The sequence below is a fragment of the Giraffa tippelskirchi genome, chromosome 8 (assembly GCF_054371585.1).
Source record: "Giraffa tippelskirchi isolate mGirTip1 chromosome 8, T2T-mGirTip1v1.2.pri, whole genome shotgun sequence".
Taxonomy (NCBI): Eukaryota; Metazoa; Chordata; class Mammalia; order Artiodactyla; family Giraffidae; genus Giraffa; species Giraffa tippelskirchi.
Window position 1 is genome coordinate 5083218 of NC_137282.1, and position 22901 is coordinate 5106118.

Genomic DNA, 22901 nt, shown 5'->3' on the forward strand with positions numbered 1-22901 from the left:
TGCAGGAAATGCCTTTTGATTTACAGCTCCTTTCTTTTAAAGCTCGGCTGCCCAGAGAGTGCATTAAAATACTGTCTTAATCTTCGAAGGTTCTAGTGAAAAAGGCAAGACTTTCATAACGCGGGATGCCTGCCTCCCCACCCCCCTACCCCCGCCCCGCGTCTAATCAGGCCCAACGTAAAATCCTGAAGTCTGTCAACATGGCTTAGCCAGCTGTAAATTAATTCTCACAAAGGAAAAAAAAAAGTATACTGGGCCTTCTCTTAAAAATGTTATCTGCTACTTAATCTAACCTTTAGAAGAATGCCAGGCATGTTAGGAATTGTGAAGGGAGCTATTGTTAGAAGCTTTCTGTGTGTTTAAATGACACTCAGGTGTGTTGTAACAACAAGGACATTTTACTGTGTTTTCTCAGGTGAGTTAAGTTATAAGCACCAAGTCCTCTTAACATGCAACAGCATTATTATTTACTTTTTTTTTGCTTTTTTTTTTGGAGTGAATTAGACCTCCAGAGTTGTGACAGTGTTTAAAAAACTGTGACACTTGAGAGTGCTGGTATCCTGCTTTTGTGCAGAATCTGATCAGTGGAGACTTCGTTTAGTTTGTTTTTGTTTTGTCTGCAAACAACATTGGAGTTTGGAGTCCTTCAGAGAGCTGTGCTTCTCAAAGTGCCAGCTTCGGCCCCTTGCCAGTCCTGGAAGAATGGGGCAGCGAGAGCAGATGTTGAGAAATTTGTCCAGCAATTTGACAGAGTAATTTTATGTCTAGAAAAAAATCGTTTTTTTCCCTCTTTTTAACTTTTAGCTTGTGTTTTGAGCATCTTTTCTGAAATTCCTTTTCTCCGGGAGATTTCATTCTGTATGTTTTTCCCCCTCGAGATTGGCTTTTATTACTTTCTATCAATCTATGATGAAAAAAAAAAAGAAATGGTCCTTTACCATAGATAGTCTGAAAATCACTCATTTAAAGCAAAAGCCTTCCTCACTCCCCCCAGAAGTCTGCTGCTGCTTGTGGTCCAGACACACCTGGAGGAGCGTTAGCATACAGGCAAACAAGACTTGTGGTGGCTTTTCTGCAAGGAAGGTGCCTCTAGCTTTGTTTGCCCTAGTGACAGCCTCCTCTGCGTGGCGGGAACGGAGAGGTTTAGAATATGGGCTAGAAGCTTCTGTCAGTGCAGGTGTGGATCGGCTGTCTCCTCTGGCAGCCTGGAGGAGGCCCCTGAGCACCTCTTGTGCTGACTGCTCTGGGCAGGGACCCGTGGAGCCAAACGCCCAGCTCACCAGAGCACAGAAGCTCCTGCCTTGGAGGGTCCCTGACAGCTGGTCTGGTGCTCAGTTTGGATGCCACCTTGGAGGCAGCCACCGGCCAAAACAGAACGGGACAATAGGTAAGCAGGGAAATAAAGAAAAAGCAGGGCCAGATGAGTCCTCAAAGACTGCTTTTCCCCAAACTGAAATCCCCACAGGATGGCTGGAGTGCCGTTGTTTTATTGAATGACACCAGCCTCTTTTTCCCCCCTGGGAAGTCTAAAAACTGCATTCTCTGGCCTGCCTGAGATCGCTGAATGAGCTAACACAGGGCACGTTGTCTGCTGAGCCTGCAGAGTTTTCGAGCAAAAATTTTATCATTCCAGAGACTGATTGTGCTTGCCCAGAATAAGGAACAGAATGTTTGAGGCCTCTCAAGGGCATTTGATGAATCTACCTCTCATTTAAAGGGACTAATAGATTATTGATTTAAGCAGGATGACAGGGGGCAGATCAATGGCCAGGCACTCTGTAGCTATCTTAAACACTGACTGTGAGGGGAGCCGTGGGCTGCCCACCTGGCTCGTCCCCCGCCGTCCTCACTGGGGTGGAAATAAAGGGGCAACACGGAGGAAGAGGAGCACCAAGAAAACTTGGCCACAGTTACGTTTTTGCTGTGTTACCGAGACAGCCCGAGGCTGCCTCGGAGTTCAAATCCGCTTTTATATTGATGCCGTATCCTCGTTGTAATTCTACAGCTCGTGTTGGCTTGTTTGCTTAAAGCCAGCTTTGGCAGTCTGACGGCACCACTGAGATGCTTCTTTTTTTGCTTTGCGTTGTTCTCAGTGTCGTGGGCCACACGGAGGAAGTGCGAGACCAGCGATTATCCAGTTTGAGGGGATATTTGACTATATACAGTCAGTTAATTCTTTACCACCAATGGGAAATTGTTTCCAATGATCATTGTTTCTTATCACATATAAGTCTTTCTATTTATGTTTGTATGGGATGCACGCATGGCATTTGTAGGATTCACATTGCAAACTGCAACAGAATCAATTCATTCTTCAAAACAGCCTGGTCACCTCCTCTGGGAAGACTCCCATGATTTTTCTGAGCTGAATAAGGCTTATATAGCCCTCTCTGATATGTCATTTATCCGTGGTTCCCAAACTGCTGCAATTTGGATTCACCTGGGAATTTTTTTTTTTTTAAGTGCTGATGCCTGGCTCCCGCTCCCAGGCATTCTGGCGTAATCGGTCCTAGATACAGCCCAAGCACTAGGAGTTTTAAAGCTCCCCAGGTAGTTCTAATATACAGCCAAATTTGAGAACCACTGTATTATATTTCTAATTGTTAGTTTACTCTATATTGGGCCAAACTTGTCAGGGCTAAGGGATTACACCACGTACCGTCCGTAGCATATAACATACACTTGGCATGTTATAGCTGTTCAGGGAATTAAACAATTAAACACATGAGCATCCGTTGTACAAATATGGGAAAGTTGATAGCACTGCTGGTGAAATCACCACGGCCTTAGGAGAAGTCCACAGCGTTCACTATTGATTCCTTCCAAATAGAACATTTTCATCTGTACAGCTGTTCAGGAAAAGTCTTCTGATTCAGTCTGTGGTTATAAGTGACTCTCCTCCGCTGGAAAGGCTTTTACTGACCTTTTATACAATGTCTCAGGATTTTGAGGCCTCTCCTCTTTCAGGTGCTTTGCCAAAGATGCTTGGGGTTAGATTGCCCACAGTTCTGTTTCCTCTCTTTGGGAGGGAGGGATGCTGGATGCTCTCAACACACGAATTCAAAGCGGCGTATTTATGGAAATTACACCCACTTCTAAAATTTAGGAGGCAGCTCTGACAGCTGAGTCCAGCCCTAGCAGAACTCTATTTACAACTTTGCTAAACGAGCCAGATTAGCTGTTCCACGTGAGCCAGTGGGACGTTAAAATACACTCTCCCCACACTGCACACAACTCAGGGTTGACCATCGTGGTGATGACGCAGCTCGGTCCCTTGAGGGGAAGTAAAGACACACAGATAAAACCAATCAGAAAGTTCTGGGAGGCATTTAGGGGAGGACTCACTCACAGTGATATCTAGGAGTGTAAGTTGACACAGCCCCTCTAGAAATAACGAAATAACCATACCTTTCAAATTGATAATTCTACTTCCGAGAATTTATCCTAAGGACATAGTCAGAGATGTGCTGAGATTAGCTACAAAGATATTCATCATGATGGAATGTTTTATGGGAAAAAATATTTATTGACAAGGAAACAAACTCATGACACAGTAAGTTAAACAAAGTTGCAAACAGAATCTACAGTATAATTAAAATAAACCAAAAGCATTTACGTAAAGCATTTATAAAATGTTTTGAAAGACAGATGCCAAGATAACAGTAATTTTCTCTGAGTGAAAGGATTGTGGGTAATTCTGTATGGGTTTGTTTTCTTAGATTTTTTTTCTTCCCTCCCCCCCGCCCCCCGGGGCTCCAGAAGCTTTTAATTTTTTAACTTCTCTGAAATCAGGCTGTGTCTCACAAGCACTCATGGATCATAATTTAATTGGCAGTACTCTGTCTTTCTTAAATGATGATGTGGAATAACTATGCATTTTATAATCAGTGATGACTCAGGATCAGTGAAACCCAGTAATAACAATAGTAACAACAGCAGTAGCAGTATCTTGGATTTTTTAAACATTGAAATATAGTTGATGTCCAATATTGTATAAGTTACAGATGTACACTATAGTGATAAGTTTTTAAAGTTTATGTTCCATTTATAAAATATTGGCTCTGTTCCCCATGTTGTATCCTTATTGGTGTTGTTACTTAGTCCTCATTGGTGTTGTTGTTTAGTCCTTATTGGTGTTATTTAGATGCTAAGTCTTGTGAGATTCTTTGTGACCCCATGGACTATACCCCTCCAGGCGCCTCTGTCCGTGGGATTTCCCAGGCAAGAATACTGGAGTGGGTTGCCATTTCCTTCTCTAAGGGATCTTTCCCAGCCCTGAGATCAAACCCACGTCTCCTGCGTTGCAGGTTGATGCTTTACCACTGAGCCACCAGGGAAGCTCCTTGTATCCTTGCAGCTTATTTTGTATTGTTTTCCTACATTTTTAGCAAACAGTGGTATATCATTTTGTACTGTTTTCTTGTTGATGCTATTATGACTCATTTACTTTTGGTGAAGCTGATTAGCTTAGTGTGAGGCATCCTTTTGTATCTGTAGCTAGATAGCTGATCTGATGAGCTTTTGTGACATCTTAAATGCTGACCTGCCTGTGCAACACGTGCTGTGATTGTGCCAAGCTACCCAGGAAAGACTATACTAGATTTATCTACTAGACCTGCGAAGCTCTAATGAATTCATTCCAAGATTCTTCTGAATTATGAAAATACTATAATTATAGTTGATTCTCTTCCAAAGGGATAATTAATTACTTTTAAAGGAAGCAAATGGGTATTTGAAAGCTATTTGGTTTCTAATTTTACCATTTAACAACTTAGAGGGGCATTTGGGGCTTGGAATGAAGACAAAGAAGGAAAAGTGGAAAATCTCATGTATTAATTCATTGAATATTTATCGATTACCCACCTATGATGTGCCAGAACCTCTTCTAGGCCTGGAGCAGAGTTGTAAACAGTGCATCTGAGTTCCTTGGTTTCCCCAGACCCATACTTGTGGGATAGCACAGGCCAAATATAAAATGGTGTGCACAGGCGTTCTAAATTTAGCCACCAGTTAGGGCATTATAGAAAATAAAACAAGGGGATACAGTGACCAAGAGTGGGAAGGGACCTTTTACTTAGAAAAGCCATCTGTGAGGAGCTGACATTTGCTCAAAGATCTAGGAGAGAGAAGGCACGAGACACAGGCAGGTCTCAGAATTTCCAGATACAGAGAATGCTCAGTGTGATATCCATAAAATTGACACCGGAGCTCAGCCTGTTCAAGGGATGGAACAGAAACCAAGTGTTTAAAGATCAGTCAGGGAGGAAAATCATTGCATCCAATGACATCACTAAGGCGCCATATCAGGAAGAGCCTCGTTGAACATATAGCAAGGAGTTTGCTGTCATCCGTGACCGTTGGAGGGCTTTGGGCAGGTTAGGGAGAGGATTGATTTTAACTTTGCCGCAGCTATCTGACTGTGTGTTTGCAGAATGGACCCGAGGCTAGAAGAGAGCGGGCCCGGGAGGCCAGTGTGGGCTTCTGCAGCAGCTGAGGTGGGAGATGCTGGCGCGTCACTAGGCTAGCCTGGCGGCAGGATCCCGGACAGGGATGGGTGAATGGTACATGTAGGGAGGAGGGCTGACTTGACTTGCTAAAAGTTGGGCTACAAGACAATCCAGTCAGTAGAATAACTAGTCTGGGAGATGATGAACAGTGAAACAACTTGGGGTGTAATACTCTGGGAAATATACTGAATATTGTAAAGTGGTTGGACCTTGGAAGATTCTGGAACATTATTTGACCACTTTCAGTCACTCTCTTCCCTACTTCCATCATCCTTTATGAGCAGTTTTGCCTGTAATAGAAATAGGGCCACATCTTGCTTTGATTTGGAGCATAAATCTGGGGGGTGGGGATGGGAGAATACTGGGGGTTGAAGTTCTGTACGTCTGTCTTGCTCATGGATTTGGGATGGTTAGATAATGAGATGGGGGTCCACTGTTGGTTGATCTAGAATAAAGAGCAGCATCAGCCTGAGCCATTATTAATGCAGTGCTGTGCTCCTCAGTCTTACTTGTCCATTCAGTCACCCAGAGGTCTGGTTCAGATGCAGATCTCACTCTGCGGTGGCTCAGTGGTCAAGAATCCACCTGCCAGTGCAGGAGACAGGAGATATAGGTTCAGTCCCTGGGTCAGGAAGATCCCCTAGAGGAGGAAATGGCAACCCACTCCAGTATCCTTGCCTGGAGAATCCCATGGACAGAGGGGCCTGGCAGGCTACAGTCCAGGGGGTTGCAAAGAGTTGGGCACGACTGAGCACACACACACACACTGACTCCTTGGGCTTGAGCTGGACCCTGATAACCACGCTTTCTAATCACCTCTGACATGATGCTGATCTGCTGGTCCAAGGGGGTCGGGACTCTGAATAGCAAAGATCTCTCCCCCATTGCTGGCCCCGCGCTGAAGACCCTCCCCATTGTTGGATGGCTGGCTGGGGCATTTTCTTCCTTTGTCCTAAGGAGACTTACTTGAGGTTAAGTCACTATAGGGTCAAGCAGGTCATTCCTGAGACTCTGAAATAAACCAGAAGCTGGCGGAACAGGAGTCAAAAAGAGCCTGGGGTGTGCGGTGTGAACATCTGACTTTGTGTCTTTGGCTGCACCACTGCCCTGTTGGTTTTGAATGAGTCACCACTCCTCTGAGTTTCTGTTTCTCTTGAGGGTAAAACGGTGATAACATGACCTCTCTCTGGGTGCAGAAGCGTTCTGCAAATGAGAGAGACGTGCAGGATTGTTTTGTAAACTGCAAAGACCCACGTTAGAGGTAGATTCCCCCTGCAGGGCCCACCCTGAGAGCTGGCCTTGTGGGCCTGTCCTGGCGATGTTATAGCTGAAATTGGGGGCGGAGGCCTGTGAACCCACTGGGGAAAAAGTCATGAACTGAAATATGTTTTCTCGCTTTTCTCCCTCTCCGCATCTCCACCACAGCGATTGAGACCCAGAGCACCAGCTCCGAGGAACTGGTCCCAAGCCCCCCATCTCCGCTTCCGCCGCCCCGTGTGTACAAGCCCTGCTTCGTCTGCCAGGACAAGTCATCCGGCTACCACTATGGGGTCAGCGCCTGCGAGGGGTGTAAGGTGAGTGCCAGCTCCACGTCTGGGACGCCTTGACATCGGTCCCGGCCTCTCCAATCAGTCTGGTGGTCTGGGCTGTGTTTGATGGTTTCATTTCTTCCTTATATAGCTCATTAGTTAAAAATGCAGAAACTTCTCCAGATGACTGATGGAAGCCAAATGTTACAGGGCCCTTAAAATAACCCGTAGCCGTTCTTTTCAGGTAACAAGAGCCTTTTGAAGGCGTCCTGAAAAGCATCACCCTATTTCTCTTTAGAACACGCCGTCTGGTGTCTTTGTAGTTTTATTTTATTTTTAAATATGACTGACAGTCCCCTGAATCAACTTGCAGAGAATCCAAGGTTGAAATTGGGATTTATCTTCTGGCTGTTTCCTCAGCCCTGTGGCCTTTGAATTACAGTTTGATTTCCAGCCTGTAGGGACTTGCTACTGTGTGTGTGTCATAAATTCAGAGGAGCTGGATTTAGAATTCCAGCCTACGGAGTCGTGGAGGCTGAACATGTGTCAGAGACTCTATGGCTGCTTTGAATCAAACTAGACAGTCGTAATCGAGTCCAACAGGCTTAATTGAGTGAAAGAGCTTCTTACTTTTTTTTAAAGAGAGAGAAGAAACAAAGAATGACTTCATAGGCAGATCCAACTCACCCACAGACAGTCTTTCAAAGGATTTGTGTCTGTCTTGAAGCCCTTCGTTAGATACACGGCTTAATTTCTGTTCTCGCCGGTGGCAGTTCAGGTGTGTTGTTCAATGTGGAAACTTACAGCCCCCCAGCCCCCCACTCCCCACCCCGCAGTCCCCAGGTGCTCCAAGGCGTTTTGTCTTTGGCTGATGAGAGTGAGTGCTTACTGCGTGCTCGGGGTGTGTGACAAACCATCCTGACCACAGCCTTTTCTTTGGTTTGCAACTCATGGGCCAGTGCTCTTGGCCAAGTTCCTCAGGGGGGTTTGCGTGGCCCTGGCCGTGCTCCGCGTGGACTGGATCAGCTGCAGGGTAGCCGGCTGGCTCTGCTTCTGAGGGTGCCGTCCATTGAGGGGTGGGGGCCTCTGTTCCCGTTGGGCCGGTCCTGGTTATTCCCACGGGCAGTGTCCCGGAAGAGGGCACCAGGCCGCTCAAGGCCTCCGGAGGCCCGGAGGGGGCAGGCTCTGGCTCTGACACGTTCTGGTGTTGGCCAGAGCAGGTCAGAAGCCGAGCTTGTTAACTCAAGAGGTGGGAACATAACCTCAGCCTCTCAGCCCAAGGAGCGGTGAAGACACAAGATGAGAGACGGGAACACGGGGGAAGGACAGATGGGGTCTTTGTGCATTGCGTCTGCCACTCTGCGTGTCTGCTGGGACACGTGGGGTGGGACCCAGGACCCTCGCCGCAGCTGTGACTCACCCACAGCCGGCCGCCGGAAGAGCCACGTGAGCAAACACACAAGCATCAGCCCTGAAAAAAGATTAGATGACTTTTCCTTCCTTCTCAAGTCATTTGAATAAACATTTATTCATTTACAGGGTGAGGCCCGCTTGGGGAAATTCATTACAGCCTGGGGGACATCTCTTCCCCTGGGATCATGTTGGCTTGGAAGGAAGGCCACTTCCTCCAATAGCCTTAGATAGGGTGGGCAAGGTGGTGAGCACTGAGGCCAGCTGGCACCTGGGTGAAAAGGGAAGCTTTTGTGTGTCGAAGTACTGCTGAATGTTGGTAACCCCTCAATGAACCTACTGAAATGTACCCTGAGATGTGGGAATGGCTCAGAGAACCCCAGTTCTTCTGCCCATGTGTTGTGCAGTGCATAAATACATCATTTTCTAGTGCTCATTTGAAAGTTAAATGAAAGGACACTCCTTTATTTCAAAACACGTTGTCATCTTATGTCCAGAAACCTCCATGAGGGCTGTTGTAACTCAGCTCGCCTGCCCCCTTTCTGCCCTGGGAAAAGAAATGAGCCAGCATGTCTACTCGTGCCAGATCCCAGGCCCTGCCCACGTGTTAAGCTGTTGCACAATCTCTGAAGGACAATCTGTTTTAATCAGCTCTTAGTCAGCTAGTTCTCTGACCTCCTGCACAGGATTCTGACTCTTTTTAGGAAAAACCCCAACAAAAACAAGACCTGGACCAGTATAAGCAACTTTGATGAACTTGGGAAAGCTGTTGAGAGTCCTGCTGGGGTGTATCTTTTCAGCAAAGAACAGTAAGCCCAATAAAGTCAGGTGAGCTTGCCAGCCAGTTGTCCAGCTTAAGGATTAAGCCCACCATAGCTTTGGACTATGGGTGGGTCTCTGAAAGCATGGGCCGCCTTTCCCTCTGGTTGGTGAGATAGACTGGTCTGCATTTTGGCTTGCTGGGAAGATATAGTGACAAAATTCATAGAACTGAAAAGCTTAAGAAGTCCAAAGTATGATGTAACCACCAAAGAAAAAAATATATAACTTTAAAAAATGAAATATAACTTTTGTCTTCATTTTAAAAATGACCAGTACAGTGAAGACTTTATTGTATTAAAAAAAATAGAACATTAAAATAACCAGTGTTCTACCCTGGGAGAGAAACCCCTGTTAAGCCTGTTTCTCTATTAGTTATATGCACGTTGTTATTTTTGTTGTTTTTTACCAGAATAGAATTTTATATTGTACACTGGTTTTGACTTTCTTTTTAAATTTAATAATCCTTCATGACCAAAATGTAAACAACTGCATAGTTTATAAGGCTGTACCATTAATGTAGTGGTTTATGGTACATCACAATTTATTTAATGAATCCCTTATTGTACAATTGAGGTATTCCCAGTGTTTTTCTACTATAAATAATGCTTTGGTAAATAGCCTTCTTGTTTATCTCTGATAATTTACTTAGGATAAATTAGTAGAGTGAAATTTCTAGGTCAATGGCTCTGTATATTTTTAAGGCTTAAACAAATTGCCAAAATGCCTTCTAAAAGACGCATATCAGTATAAGCTCTGTTAGTCTGATAGAGTTAATATTATCGAAGACTATTAGGACTCTCTCCCTCATAATAATAATAAGGTAATGAGTCAGGAAACAACTTCTCAAACAAACCACAATTTGGTAGTTTATAACAGGCCCCATGCCTGGTGCCGTTTTGGGCTACCAGCAGATATACACCATGGGCCCCAACTGACCTGTAAGAGTGGGTCCACCCTTTGCCTGGAGATCAGAGATCACAGCTCTAGACTGGAAGCCCTTGCTCTAAAGTAGGATTCCCAACAGAACCCAATTTATATCTTTAAGGAGGAATATCCACAGTGACTTCTGCCTGTCGTGACCAGAGTGACCTTATTGACTATTGTTTCGGGAAGAGAACCTCTGTCTCCCTAGGGGCCAGGTGGCAGTATCGGCCTCAGAAGCTGATGAACGGGCTGTGGGCTACCTCTGGGAATGGCCAGTGGCTGTGTGTTGACACGGCATCACCATGGCAACGTAACCACTAGCTGTACCACAGGGATGTCCCGTTTAGGGGATTTCCAGCTAAGCGTTGGCAAATTTTTACAGGGGACAAAGGGTGCATAAAATTTTTACAGGGGACCAAGAGTACATAAAATGAACATGTGGTGTAGTTAGCTGAGAAGGTTTAACAGTATAAAGTTGTAAAGCTGATTTTCAGCTGTCTTTAAGAAACAATTGCATTGTTCATAGCTAGAATTTATGTGAAGTTTTGACCTTGATCACATTTTACATTTCCATACTTGCAGCTTTCAAAGAGGGTGGGATCTAGAGTGAGACTACGAGGATTTGACTCCCAGCTAGGCTGCTCCCTAGTTTTCTGACCTTGGGCAAGCATCTTTAATTCTCTATGTCTCTCTCTTTTCTCAGTTGGAAAAACGGAGATAATAACATCACCACCTTGTAATATTGTTGTGACTATAAAATGAGTTACTGTGAAGTGTGTACTTGGCACATCGTAAGTGTTATATATGCCCAGTTATTGTTTTGTACTGTCTTTAACGTGTTACGGTGACGTTTGCACACAGTACTATAACATCGGTTATAATCTTAGTATTCTTTCTTGTAATGTTCTTTCAGAAATTCCCTATCCCCTTGGACACAAATAAACACTGCCTCTTTCCTTCAAGACTTAGGTTAAGACCTAGCCAGTACATGGAACCTCCACTGGTTACGCTGGGACAGGAGTTGGCACGTTGATTCTGTAAAGAGGAGACAGTAAATATTTTAGGCTTCAGAGGCCATATGGTTTCTGTTACAGCTACTCAACTCTGCCGTTGGTGCATGAAAGGAGCCAGAGACAATATGTAAATGAATAGGCCTGCCTATGTTCCAATAAAACTTTATTTACAAAAACAGGCAGTAGACCATGTTTGGCCCTTCGGCCTAGTTTCCCGACCTGTGCAAAAGTACGCGGTGATACGTCATAGCTTGTGTGTGTGCTTAGTTGCTCAGTCGTGTCTGACTTTGCGACCCCACGGACTGTAGCCCGCCAGCCTCCTCTGTCCATGGGATTCTCCAGGCAAGAACACTGGAGTGGGTTGCCATGCCCTCCTCCAGGGGATCTTCCAAACCCAGGGATTGAATCCCTGTCTCCTGTGTCTCCTGCATTGGCAGGCAGGTTCTTTACCACTAGTGCCACCTGGGAAGCCCATCCAGTTTCTAAAACTCAGAAGCTGATGGCCCAAAGCATTCGTGCCAAAGGTGGCATCAGCTCTTTCTGTGGACCTAGGACAGCTGTGTCCCTCTCCTGCCTGCCCAGTCTCGATGGCAACAGCTTCAGGACCCCTCTCCTATCTGTTCCTCCACCCCTCATCCCCACTCAGCTCCCACCTCATCACCCAGAGCCAGAGATGAGCAGTTTCCTTATAAGTCAGCTACTTCCAGAAATACCTGGTTTACTTTGGAGAGATTTATGGGATAAACCTGACTGAGTTCAGTCACTCAGTCATCTCTGACTCTTTACAACCCCATGGACTGCAGCACGGCAGGCTTCCCTGTCCTTCACTATCTTCCAGAGTTTGCTCAAACTCATGTCCATTAAGTCAGTGATGCCATCCAACCATCTCATCCTCTATCATCCCCTTCTCCTCCCCTCAATCTTTCCCAGCATCAGGGTCTTTTCTAATGAATTAGCTCTTCACATCAGTACATGAAAGTATCGGAGCGTCAGCTTCAGCATCAGTTCTTCCAGTGAATATTCAGGGTTGATTTCCTTTAGGATTAACTGGTTTGGTCTCATCTCAAGGGACTTTCAAGAGTCTTCTCTAGCACCACAATTAGAAAACATCAATTCTTCAGCATTCAGCCTTCTTTATGGTCCAGCTCTCAACATCTGTACATGACTACTGGAAAACCCTTAGCTTGGATTATACGGACCTTTGTTGGCAAAGTAATGTCTCTGCTTTTTAATATGCTGTCTAGGTTTGTCATAACTTTTCTTCTAAGGAGTAAATATCTGAATTTTATGGCTGCACTCACCATCCACAGTGATTATGGAGCCCAATAAAATAAAGTCTCACTGTTTCCCTTGTTTCTCCATCTATTTGCCATGAAGGGATAGGACCAGGTGCCATAATCTAATTTTTTAAATGCTGAGTTTTAAGCCAGCTTTTTCACCCTCCTCTTTCACCTTCATCAAGAGGCTCTTTAGTTCCTCCTCACTTTCTACCACTAGACTGGTATCATCTGCATATCTGAGGTTATTGATATTTCTCCCAGCAATCTTTATTCCAGCTTTTGCTTCCTCCAGCCTGACATTTCACATGATGTACTCTGCAGAGAAGTTGAATAAGCAGGGTGACAATATACAGCCTTGATGTACTCCTTTCCCAATTGTGAACCAGTCCTTTGTTCCATGTCCAGTTCTAACTTTTGCTTCTTGACCTAAATACAGGTTTCTCAGGAGACAAGTAAGGTGGTCTGGTATTCCCATCTCTTGAAGAATTTTCCACAGTTTGTGGTGATCCACACAGTCAAAGGCTTTAGCATAGTCAATGAAGCAGAAGTAGATGTTTTTCTGGAACTCTCTTGCTTTTTCAGTGATCCAATGGATGTTGGCAGTTTGATCTCTGGTTCCTCTGCCTTATCTGAATCCAGCTTGTACATCTGGAAGTTCTTAGTTCACATAGTGTTGAAGCATAGCTTGAAGGTTTTTGAGTATTACTTTGCTAGCATGTGAAATGAGTGCAATTGTCCAGGAGTTTGAACATTCGTTGGCATTGCCCTTCTTTGGGATTGGAATGAAAACAGACCTTTTCCAGTCTTGTGGCCACTGCTGAGTTTTCCTAATTTGTTGGCATATTGAGTGCAGCACTTTCACAGCTTCATCTTTTAGGATTGAAATAGCTCAACTGAAATTCCATCACCTCCACCAGATTTGTTCCTAGTGATGCTTCCTAAAGCCCACTTGATTTCACACTCCAAGATGTATGACTCTAGGTGAGTGACTACACTGTTGTGATTATCCGGGTCTTTAAGACCTTTTTTGTGTAGTTCTTCTGTATATTCTTGCTCCCTCTTCTTAACTTCTTCTGCTTCTGTTAGGTCCTTGCCATTCCTGTCCTTTATTGTGCCCATCTTTGCATGAAATGTTCCCTTGTTATTTCCAGTTATCTTGAAGAGATCTCTAATCTTTCCCGTTCTATTGTTTTCCTCAATTTTTTTTGCATCGTTCACTTAGGAAGGCTTTCTTATCTCTTCTTGCTGTTCTCTGGAACTCGGCATTCAGTTGGGTGGATCTTTCCCTTTCTCCTTTGCCTTTTGCTTCTCTTCTTTTCTCAGCTATTTGTAAGGCCTCCTCAGACAACCACTCTGCTTTCTTGCATTTCTTTTTCTTGTGGATAGTTTTGGTCACTGCCTCCTGTACAGTGTTATGAACCTCCATCCATAGTTCTTCAGGCAGGCATTCTATCTACCAGATCTAATCCCTCGATCTTTTGTAGCAGTTAAGTTTTCCTGCCTAACAAAAAGCCTCAATGCTTTTGCCTTAGAACAGAAGACATTTCTGGTTTGTTACGGTTCTCTGAGGCCCTCCTGTCTGGGCTGGCTTGGCTTGGGCCAGATGATGTCCTTGATCAGGCCCTTGACAGCGTGACTGGCTCCTCCTCCCGTGAGCCTAGCCTGCCCTTGTTCATGTGGGGGTGGACAGGTTCCCATGAGTAAGACAGGACAAACACGAGTGTACACACCTCTGGTCATGTCACATTTGCTAGTGTCCCTCCCCCTGCCCAGGCGTGGTTATGCCAGCATCCAACAGTTGGAGCAATGGCCACCACCCCTTATGGGGAAAAGTGGCCGAGTCACTCACTCAGCAAAAGATGCGGGTGCCAGAGCTGATGTTTGATGACATACATCCTTCTATTATGCCCTGGTGTTGTGTGGAGTTAGTTTCTCAAAACTGTATTCTGGAGTCGCTGTGCTGGGCGCCGTGGATACAGAGTGAACGTGACAGGCAGCTTCCTCCCGGAACCGGGACACAGACGGGCAGACGGCTTGGAGTTGGAAGAAAGGATGGTCTGGTAAAGATGAGTGGAGTGGAACCTGGGTCAACAGGAGATCGGGGCTTCCCAGGTGGCCCTAGTGGTAGAGAATCTGCCTGCCAGCGCTGGAAACGTGGGAGGCGCGGGTTCGATCCCTGGGTCGGGAAGATCCGCCGGAGGAGGAAATGGCAACCCATTTCAGTATTCTTGCCTGGAAAATTCCATGGACAGAGGAGCCTAGTGGGCTGCAGTCCACGGGGTCACAAAGAGTCAGACATGACTGAAGTAACTCAGCACGCACGCAGGTGAGAGCTCGTGGTTGAGAAGGAGTTGACTGTGTAATGGGGACAGTATTTTAGGTCAGAAGCTGAACTTGGACTCTGGGGTCATTTCTTCCTTTCTTTGTTGTGTCCCTTAACCCCTCTCGGCTTCGACAGGTGTGTGAAACTAAGATAAATCCACACGTTTGAGCCCCATCCAATGCCAAAGGGCAAGTGCTGCGACGGTGACTCCAAGAGGTGGGCCGATTCCTTGTTAGGCGTAGCTTGTGTGCGGTGGGAGTCTCAGGTGTCTACAAGTCAGGGTGAGTAGCGGGCAGGGGAGAAACTATGCCTGTTGGATTCCTTCTCTTTAGCAGGCCTGGGAGCATCCTATACTCCCGTTTCAGTTAATTCTCACAACAGCCCTGCGGCAGGTCGGCTGTATGACCACCGTGTTAACAGAGGAGAACACTGAGGTTCAGGGAGGTTAAGGAACGTGGCCAAGGTCACACAGCTGGACCTCAGCCCTCGCCTGTTTGGAAAATAGCTGACTGCTTCAGCCACGTTGAAACAGAGGATGGGAAGCAGTGGTGTGTTCTGTTCCAGAGTGTGGGGCTTCGTGGGGGCAGCAAATTAAAAACAGGTGGGCGCGCACGTCAGAGGAGCAACGACCCTGTCACCTTGGTCTTCTCTAAAAGAAATGACATTTTTACATCAAGAAGTAAAAGGAGAAAGGGCTTACAAGGCAGTCGTCGCCAAGGAGGGGCGGTGAACGGACGGGCCCGCCCTGGGCAGCCTCCCAACTGGTGTTCAGTCCTCGTTCCCTCCGCTTCGCCCTTGCTGGGTGGAAACTTCCCATCCCCGAGCCAGCGCCCAGCCCCCTCTCGGAGCGGGGGTGAGGCTTCCAGGAGGCCCCGAGGGATGTCTGATGTCTGATCGTGGTCACACTGGCCGCCTGCTATTTAAAGCAGCCTTGAAGAGGGTAAACTCTGCTAGCCCCCTAGGTCCCTCAGGGCTCGTTTCATCCATTTTCTCATCTGCCTTTGTTTTCCTCGCCTCTGAAGAAGGAGGCTCTCATCTCCAGAATGGCCTTCGGCCACTGCACTGGTTTGGGGGTTTTGTTTTCTTTTTTTTTTTTTCCTGGCAGACAGTAAGTAGTGTGTGCAGTCACAGAGAGTTTTGCAATCAGGAAGATGGATGTCTGCACTTAATTTTAGAACTTCTATTAAATATTATAAACATGCTTAGTTATTTTATCTGACTAGGGCCATTTAAGATGACATTGGGTTTTTTTGTTGTTGTTTTTAATCGACATCGATAAACATGAACATTATGCTCTGTTTGGAAACTGTTCCGGGCTTTGCCTGCCCTTCACAGTTGCTTCTGCTGAGAGGTTTGTTGCAAGGGTCCAGTCCCAAGAACAATGTTACACACTAAAGACAATATCAAGAGACCATGCCTGCACGCTGTCGCGGCTAAAGCTGAATTATGAAGCTGCCGTCAAGTTCATTATTTCAGTCCTTGAGCCACGAAGTAAGTTCCCTCATAGATCCAAAGAACTTTCCTTTATAAAACTGCTCAAGAGGGGAGAATTTATTCTCTCATTGATCAGTCATTTACTAAACACCCTCTGTGAGATAGGTTCTAGGTAGAGAAGTGAAAGGTTTTATGTATTTTGTTCCCAATGTTCAGCAAGTGTACAGAACGGTGCAGTTCAATACTAGGCATAGAGTAGATATTTACTGACCAAGACGATGAGCTGTGTGTTTTCTGGGCTGTGACACGTGTGGTCTCGGGGCTCGCTGGGTGCAGAGAAGGAGACCCGCATTCCTCTGGCACTTCCGGGGAGGGCTTTGGAGAAGAGATGGTGTGACCACTGACTGTTTGAGCACATCCCAGATGAGGAAAGGGCTCTCCCCCTTTTCAGATGTGTTCCAGGCATAAGTCGAAGACTAATCTGAAAGCAAGGGAACCTGGAATAGCCCATAGGGAATTACATGGAAAAGTGGAAATGTATCCATTCTGCTAGGGCTTCCAGGTGGTGCTAGCAGTAAAGAACCAGCTTGCCATGCAGGAGACATAAGAGATGCGGGTTCTATGCCTGGGTAGGGAAGATCCCCTGGAGGAGGGTGTGGCAGCTCACTCCAGTATTCTTGCCTGGAGAACCCCATGGACAGAGGAGCCTGGTGGGCTACAGTCCATGGGGTCACGAGCTGGACACGACTGAGCGCACACACATCCATTCGGGTCCGGTTGATTCTGCACAGCCACGCGCAGGCATCCAGGGACCAGCTGACGTTAAAGAGGCTCAGAAGGACCCACAGTCCGTCTCCTCAGCCCAGCCTTGCCCTTCTCGGTCACATGTCCTGTTATTCTCCTTTGTAGCACTTAACCCAGTTGTAACTAACTTAATTTCTTTTAATTAATTTTTGTTGGGGTATAGTTGATTTACGATGATGTGTTAGTTTCAGGTGTGCGGCAAAGTGAATCAGTTATACGTATACTGATGTCCACTGTTTTTTAGATTCTTTCCCACGTAGGTTACTGTAGAATGTCGGGTACTGTTCCCTGTGCTGTACAGTAGGTTCTTGTTACTCACTTGCTTCACACATAGTAGTGTGCGTATGTCAGTCCCAGACTCCCCCCTCCTCCTCCCCCTTGACACCCGTAAGCTTGTTTTCTGGATCTGTGACTCTGTTTCTGCTTTATAAGTAAGTTCACTTGTACCGTATTTTCGATTCCACATAGAAGTCATATCATATGGTATTTGTCCTTCTCTGTCTGACTTACTTCACTCAGTGTGATCTTCTCTAGGTCCAGCCATGTCGCTGCAGATGGCATTATTTCCATCTTTTTCCTGGCTGAGTGATGTAATTAACTTTGTGTGTTTGCTGCCGCCTCCTCTGTCACACCATAAGCCTCAGGAAGGCCAGGGCTGGTGTTGCATCTGAGCATTACTACCAGAGCATAGCATAGGGCCCTACACACAGTAGGGCCCAAAGGAAGAAGTGTTTTAAATCAGGAATCAGATATAATTGTATGGTAATGAACATAGTAATAAGTGACAGGTAATAAATAAGATTAAATTGCATGGTAATGCCCATAAGTGGTATCATTATATGTATTCTAATTATATAACGAATTGCATCTGAATATATCGGGTTTGTGATGATATATTCATAAGCATTCTTACAAAGTTTATTAACAGGACGAAGCCTTGAGTGGCCAAAATCCAGCTTATTTGCTTAGTCCTTTCTGCCTTTCACTTCAAGATTCACCCTTCACTGAAAAAGATATGTTCTTTTAGATATTGTCTTTAAGCAGACTCTTAAGGATTAGCAACTGGAACAATATACTTAAAAACACTGTGAGCTCTTAGTGCTTTAAAGAAAATAAAAATCTCGACATCTAGAATCTACCTCTATCTAGAAACATCTAGACAGATGAAATGACAATCTGGCTACTTCTAGTTTTAGTTCCTACAGGAGAAAACACTTTTCTTCTTCTCTTCTGCTGGACAAATGTTGTTCTAAATTGAGAAATCATTTTGGATTGAAAAAGCAGGAAAAGTCTGTCTTTTTTTTTTTCGTTTCTGATGTATGAATAAACAGGAAGTGGAGGGTGAATTCTGAATTCGCCTACAATTCTATATTTTTTTGTCATGTCAGCTGAGTGAGAATAATTTGTTTCATTTGGTAGTTTTAAGTGGTTTGTAAATTTTTTAATGGTTACAAGTTCTTATATGCTTGTTTAAATTATTTTGCTTGTCTGTTGTTTAAAAATATCTAGAACACTCTTACTTGCTGTATTTGTTAAACAAGCCTCAAGTCTAGTTCTTGGTAAAGCTTTCTCCCCGTGTCATACAGCAGAGAAGGAAGCCCCCGTGTTCGTAGTTAACCTGTTGACTTGGCGACGGCTTGCTCCCAGTGATGTCACTAGGGTATGCGTGTCCAGAAGTTTGTCGATGAAAAAAATTAGCAAAAAATCAGTACCATTTTTGACTTAAAGCAAGTGTGGGACCCCAGGGATTGGAGGGGGTGGTTAACTAAGTTACTTATACAAAAGTCCTAAAGACCATCATCTCAAATGAATTATGACAATATATTACAGTTTCACCAAACGACAAGAAGACTATATTTTTGTCAGAGAAATGAAAGCATATGTCTGGGGTTTCCTGAAAGGTGATAGAAATTATGACCGAACGTCACTTCTGTTTAAATAGATTCTACACCATCAGAGGTTATGATTTTAGTGACTTTGGGGAGATGAGTCGTTCAGATGCCTCTCCAAACCTTTTACTGGAGAGGTTAAATAGGGAGCTTCCAATTCTGTATTTCCTCCTCCTGCGTGAACTCTAAGGAACGTGAGGAATGGAATCACCTGGAAGGGCACTCCTGGTTCATTTTTTAAAATGCACTCTTTATTTTGTATTAGTGTATGGTTAATTTACAGTGTTGTGTTAGTTTCAGGTTAGTTTCAGTGAAGTGACTCTGTCCTATTTATGCACATATCCATTCACTTTCAGATTCATTTCCCATACAGGTTATTACAGAATATTGAGCAGAATTCCCTGTGCTCTATGGTAGGTCCCTGTTGGTTACTGTTTTGTACAGAGAAGAGTGTGTACGTGTCAATCCCGAACTCCTAATTTCTCTGCCCCCACTTCCCCTTTGGTAACGAGGGTGCTCCTGTGTTGCCAGCCCCTGGATTGCTCTTCCCAAGGGCAGGGCTGTGCCTACGTGGTCTTCCCTCTCTGGATAGTTGCCTTTCTCCTCACCTGCATCCCTGTGTTAAATTACAGAAACAGGAAAACTATCTTACATTTGTATTGCCTCTAAGTTTTTCTAAAGCACTTTTCGCTTTATGCAATTAAATGCAGCTGAGCTTTGCTGCTGCTGGATGTGGGGAGGGGGAGCACCCTCAAAAATGTGTCCTCTTTGGTACAGAATTTCTTTGTCAAGTAGCCATTCGGGGCATATGTCCCCGGCTGGTCCCTGCTCTCTTATGTCCCCGGCTGGTCCCTGCTCTCTTACGCAGATTAGGAAGACAGGCTGCTTCCCGTGTGGCATCCACCAGGCCCTCAGCCACATCTGGTTCTAACCACAGACAGGGAGGGAGAGTGCAGAGGTGGGCAAAGCCAGGCCTGGGGGGCACAGAGCAGGCCAGGTCCCGGTCTTAGCATCAGAGCAGCTGTGGGAGGTGGAGCCTGGCCATGAGCTTGGGGACTGACCGGTTGTTAGCAATAGGAAGGTGTGAAAGCGTTACTCACTCAGTCCTGTCCAACTCTTTGCGACCCCATGGACTGTAGCCCATCAGGCTCCTCTGTCCGTAGGGTTCTCCAGGCAAGTGGGTAGCCATTCCCTTCTCCAGGGGATCTTCCTGACCCAGGAATTGAATCCAGATCTCCTGCACTGCAGGCAGATTCTTCACCATCTGAGCCATCAGCAATAGGAAAGCACTAGTGAATTTAGCAGAGAGCTGAGAGTTCCTGCCTGAGGTGTTTTATTTGCTCCTCATAAAAATTAAAGAAGTAGGTGGAGGAGGTTTTTTTTTCCCTGCCATTTCACAGGTGAGAAAACGCACCAAGTTCTACAATGCACGTCTCGGATTTAGAATCTAATGCTGCTCCTGACATGGTTACTGTGGAAACCAGCGTGGATACATTGTACAGTTGTTCACTTAATTTTCCCTGATGGTGTCAAAGTCTTTTCAAAGTCTGCAATTCTAAACATCTTCATTTCCTGATATCTTCTGTTTTGATGTACAGAGAGACTGGGAAGGCCTTTATCAGGGGTTCTAGCCCAGCGTCAGGCCACAAGGCAGAAATCACACGTAGCCAGAATGACCCCAGAAAATCCCTCCTGCAGGCAGACGGCTGGAGACTGACATATGTCTCCCATTAAGACGACAAAGCCACTTCTTCCTCCAGCTTTGGAAGCAGATCGCTAGCCCTTCCACAGAGCCCCAGACGAGATGGTTGTTTTCTGTTTTCATGTTGTACCAAAAATACGTGTCCTTAAGCACAGCAGTTATACGAGCGCAACACAACACTCATGTCTTGAAAATCACACATCTTTCTAGATATCTCCTTGTTTCTGAGTTTCTTTCGTGACAGTGGTTTCCTTGGAATTGACATTTCTCCTGTGCTTTTTATGAGCTGTATCTTTTTTTTTTCTTTCTTTCTTTCCTTCTTTTATTTTTAGTTCAGTATTTTTCCACTTCAGAAAGGTGGCTAGCTGTGTACAGTGGCTCAGCTCTGCCAGGATGGGGAGAAGTTTGTTCCCTGGACCCTAGAACGCATCCCTGAAAAATATCTAGAAATGGGAATGAAGGTCTGCGAGCATCTCCCCCATACAAGGCTCTCATTGTCTGGGGAGGCGGGAAGGCTGCGTTCTGGCAGCCCGGCCCCATTAGAGCCTTGTTCCTTGTTCCACGTTGAAAAGATGACATTCCTCTGCTCGCAGCAGCCTGCCCGGGTGTCTGGCACCAGTTCTGTGGCCGGCATTGTCGCCCGGGGCATTTTTGTTTGGGTTGGTTTTGTTTTATTTCAGAAGCAGCGCAGTGCGGGCTGTGTGAGCGTCCAAGGTAGAGCTGTTTCTGCAGAGCTGGTCGGCAGGCTCATCCGCACAGTCAAGGTGGCCCGCCTGCCAGAGCGGCTGCTTCCCATTCACTGGTGTCAGAATGCGAGAAGGCGTGTACAGTGAATTTAACTTATTAGCTTGTTCTCAAGTATTGCCGAGGCAGCCCTCAGGGTTTTATCACGGGCCCCCTCCTCCCTCTCAGGATTTCATGTAATGCTCCCTTTATAACAGAGATCAGTGGATTTGCAAAGTAAATATTCCAATCAGGAAAAGCAAAATCTTCAGTGACCCTGTCCGTTCTGTTTCTATGGAGGCTTTTTACAGCAAAAGCCTGGGGGGGAAAAATCCTTTATATTGGCTGCAGCTCTGAAGTGGAACATGTTAAATGTACTTCTCAAGGTCTGTGAGCCTTAAAATAATGAGTGATGGAAAACTCTGAGGTAGGTCAGCGAGGGAGGGAAAACTTTGGTCTTACAAAGGATTTTCATGGTTAAACAAATTTGGAGAAACTAAAATGATCAAACAACGCGAATTCTCCTTCATGCTTTTGAATCTGAAAATAGCGTCATTCTCTGTAACATAGCACCGCCATTCATATGGGGTGGAAAGTCCCCCAAATCATGAAAATTATCCTGATTAGTCAAACCCCACAGGGGTCATCTGACGTCTCCTGAGGGAAATGAGAATTTCAGTGTGGACCCTGCTTGCGTATTTCATACTCACCTTTGTCTGCTGTATCTGGGGACTTGGGCAGTGCGGACACACTTGCAGCCAAGAAATGCTTTTGAAAGCTGCTGCCCTTGTTTACATTACTCCCCATTGGCGTCAAGAATGAGCCTCAGAATCTTAGAATTTTGAGGGGGGCATCTGCGATATTTATCAGTTTCAGGGGCGTGTCCTGCTGTGTTAGATGCTCCTTCAACTGGTTGGTCCCCTACATTAGACCACGTATGGACCCACTACCCCACGAGATAGCGTTTGATGGCTTCTCTTCCATTTGAATGCAAGTATATCAAGTTTATGTTCTCATCAAAAACACTATGCTAAAATGCTTCAACAGCTTTCGGTGCTGTCCATTGAATGGCAACAGAAAACGTGTGGCGGATCTTAGTGCAATGCCCGAGATTATGGGAAAGGGTGTGAGAGATTGATCCACTGCTTCTGGTTATTTTTCCCTGAAATGGAATTAAATGTAAAATGCCTCATCCGTTGGTATTTTTGGTCTAAAGTTATTCCCTGCTGTAAGAGTTAGGTGGGGACTATGCTCTATTTAAATGAGTATTTGGTGCTAATTCTGTTGACCAGAAATTTGAGCCTCATGAATCTATTATACATACAGATATAGGATTTATTTCTGTAAATATTTGTGGCAGGTAGGATCTAAACAGAATTACGAGTTATGTCAAAGCCTAAAAGGGCAGATTGCCACCACTGGACACATTTGGATTTAAACCCAAATAATGAATCATGTCATTCCTCTCCCTACACCTGTGTGTGGGATGTTTGCAGAGGATTAACATCATGGACCCAGTGGTTTAAGAAGCCTAAAAGAGT

General features: G+C 45.4%; 1 protein-coding gene across 30 annotated transcripts in view; it reads left to right on the plus strand.

The window, feature by feature from the left end:
- Positions 1-22901, plus strand: part of RARB (retinoic acid receptor beta) — a 1227259-nt gene that overhangs the window by 1006838 nt on the left and 197520 nt on the right. For all 30 annotated transcript variants that reach the window (XR_014062369.1, XM_081521062.1, XM_081521064.1 and 27 more), the window contains one exon: positions 6933-7081. Coding sequence is in view for 28 of the 30 variants with exons in the window: in XM_081521062.1 (XP_081377188.1) it covers positions 6933-7081 (149 nt within the window). In the remaining 2 variants the exon portion in view is untranslated. The remainder of the gene's footprint in view (positions 1-6932; positions 7082-22901) is intronic.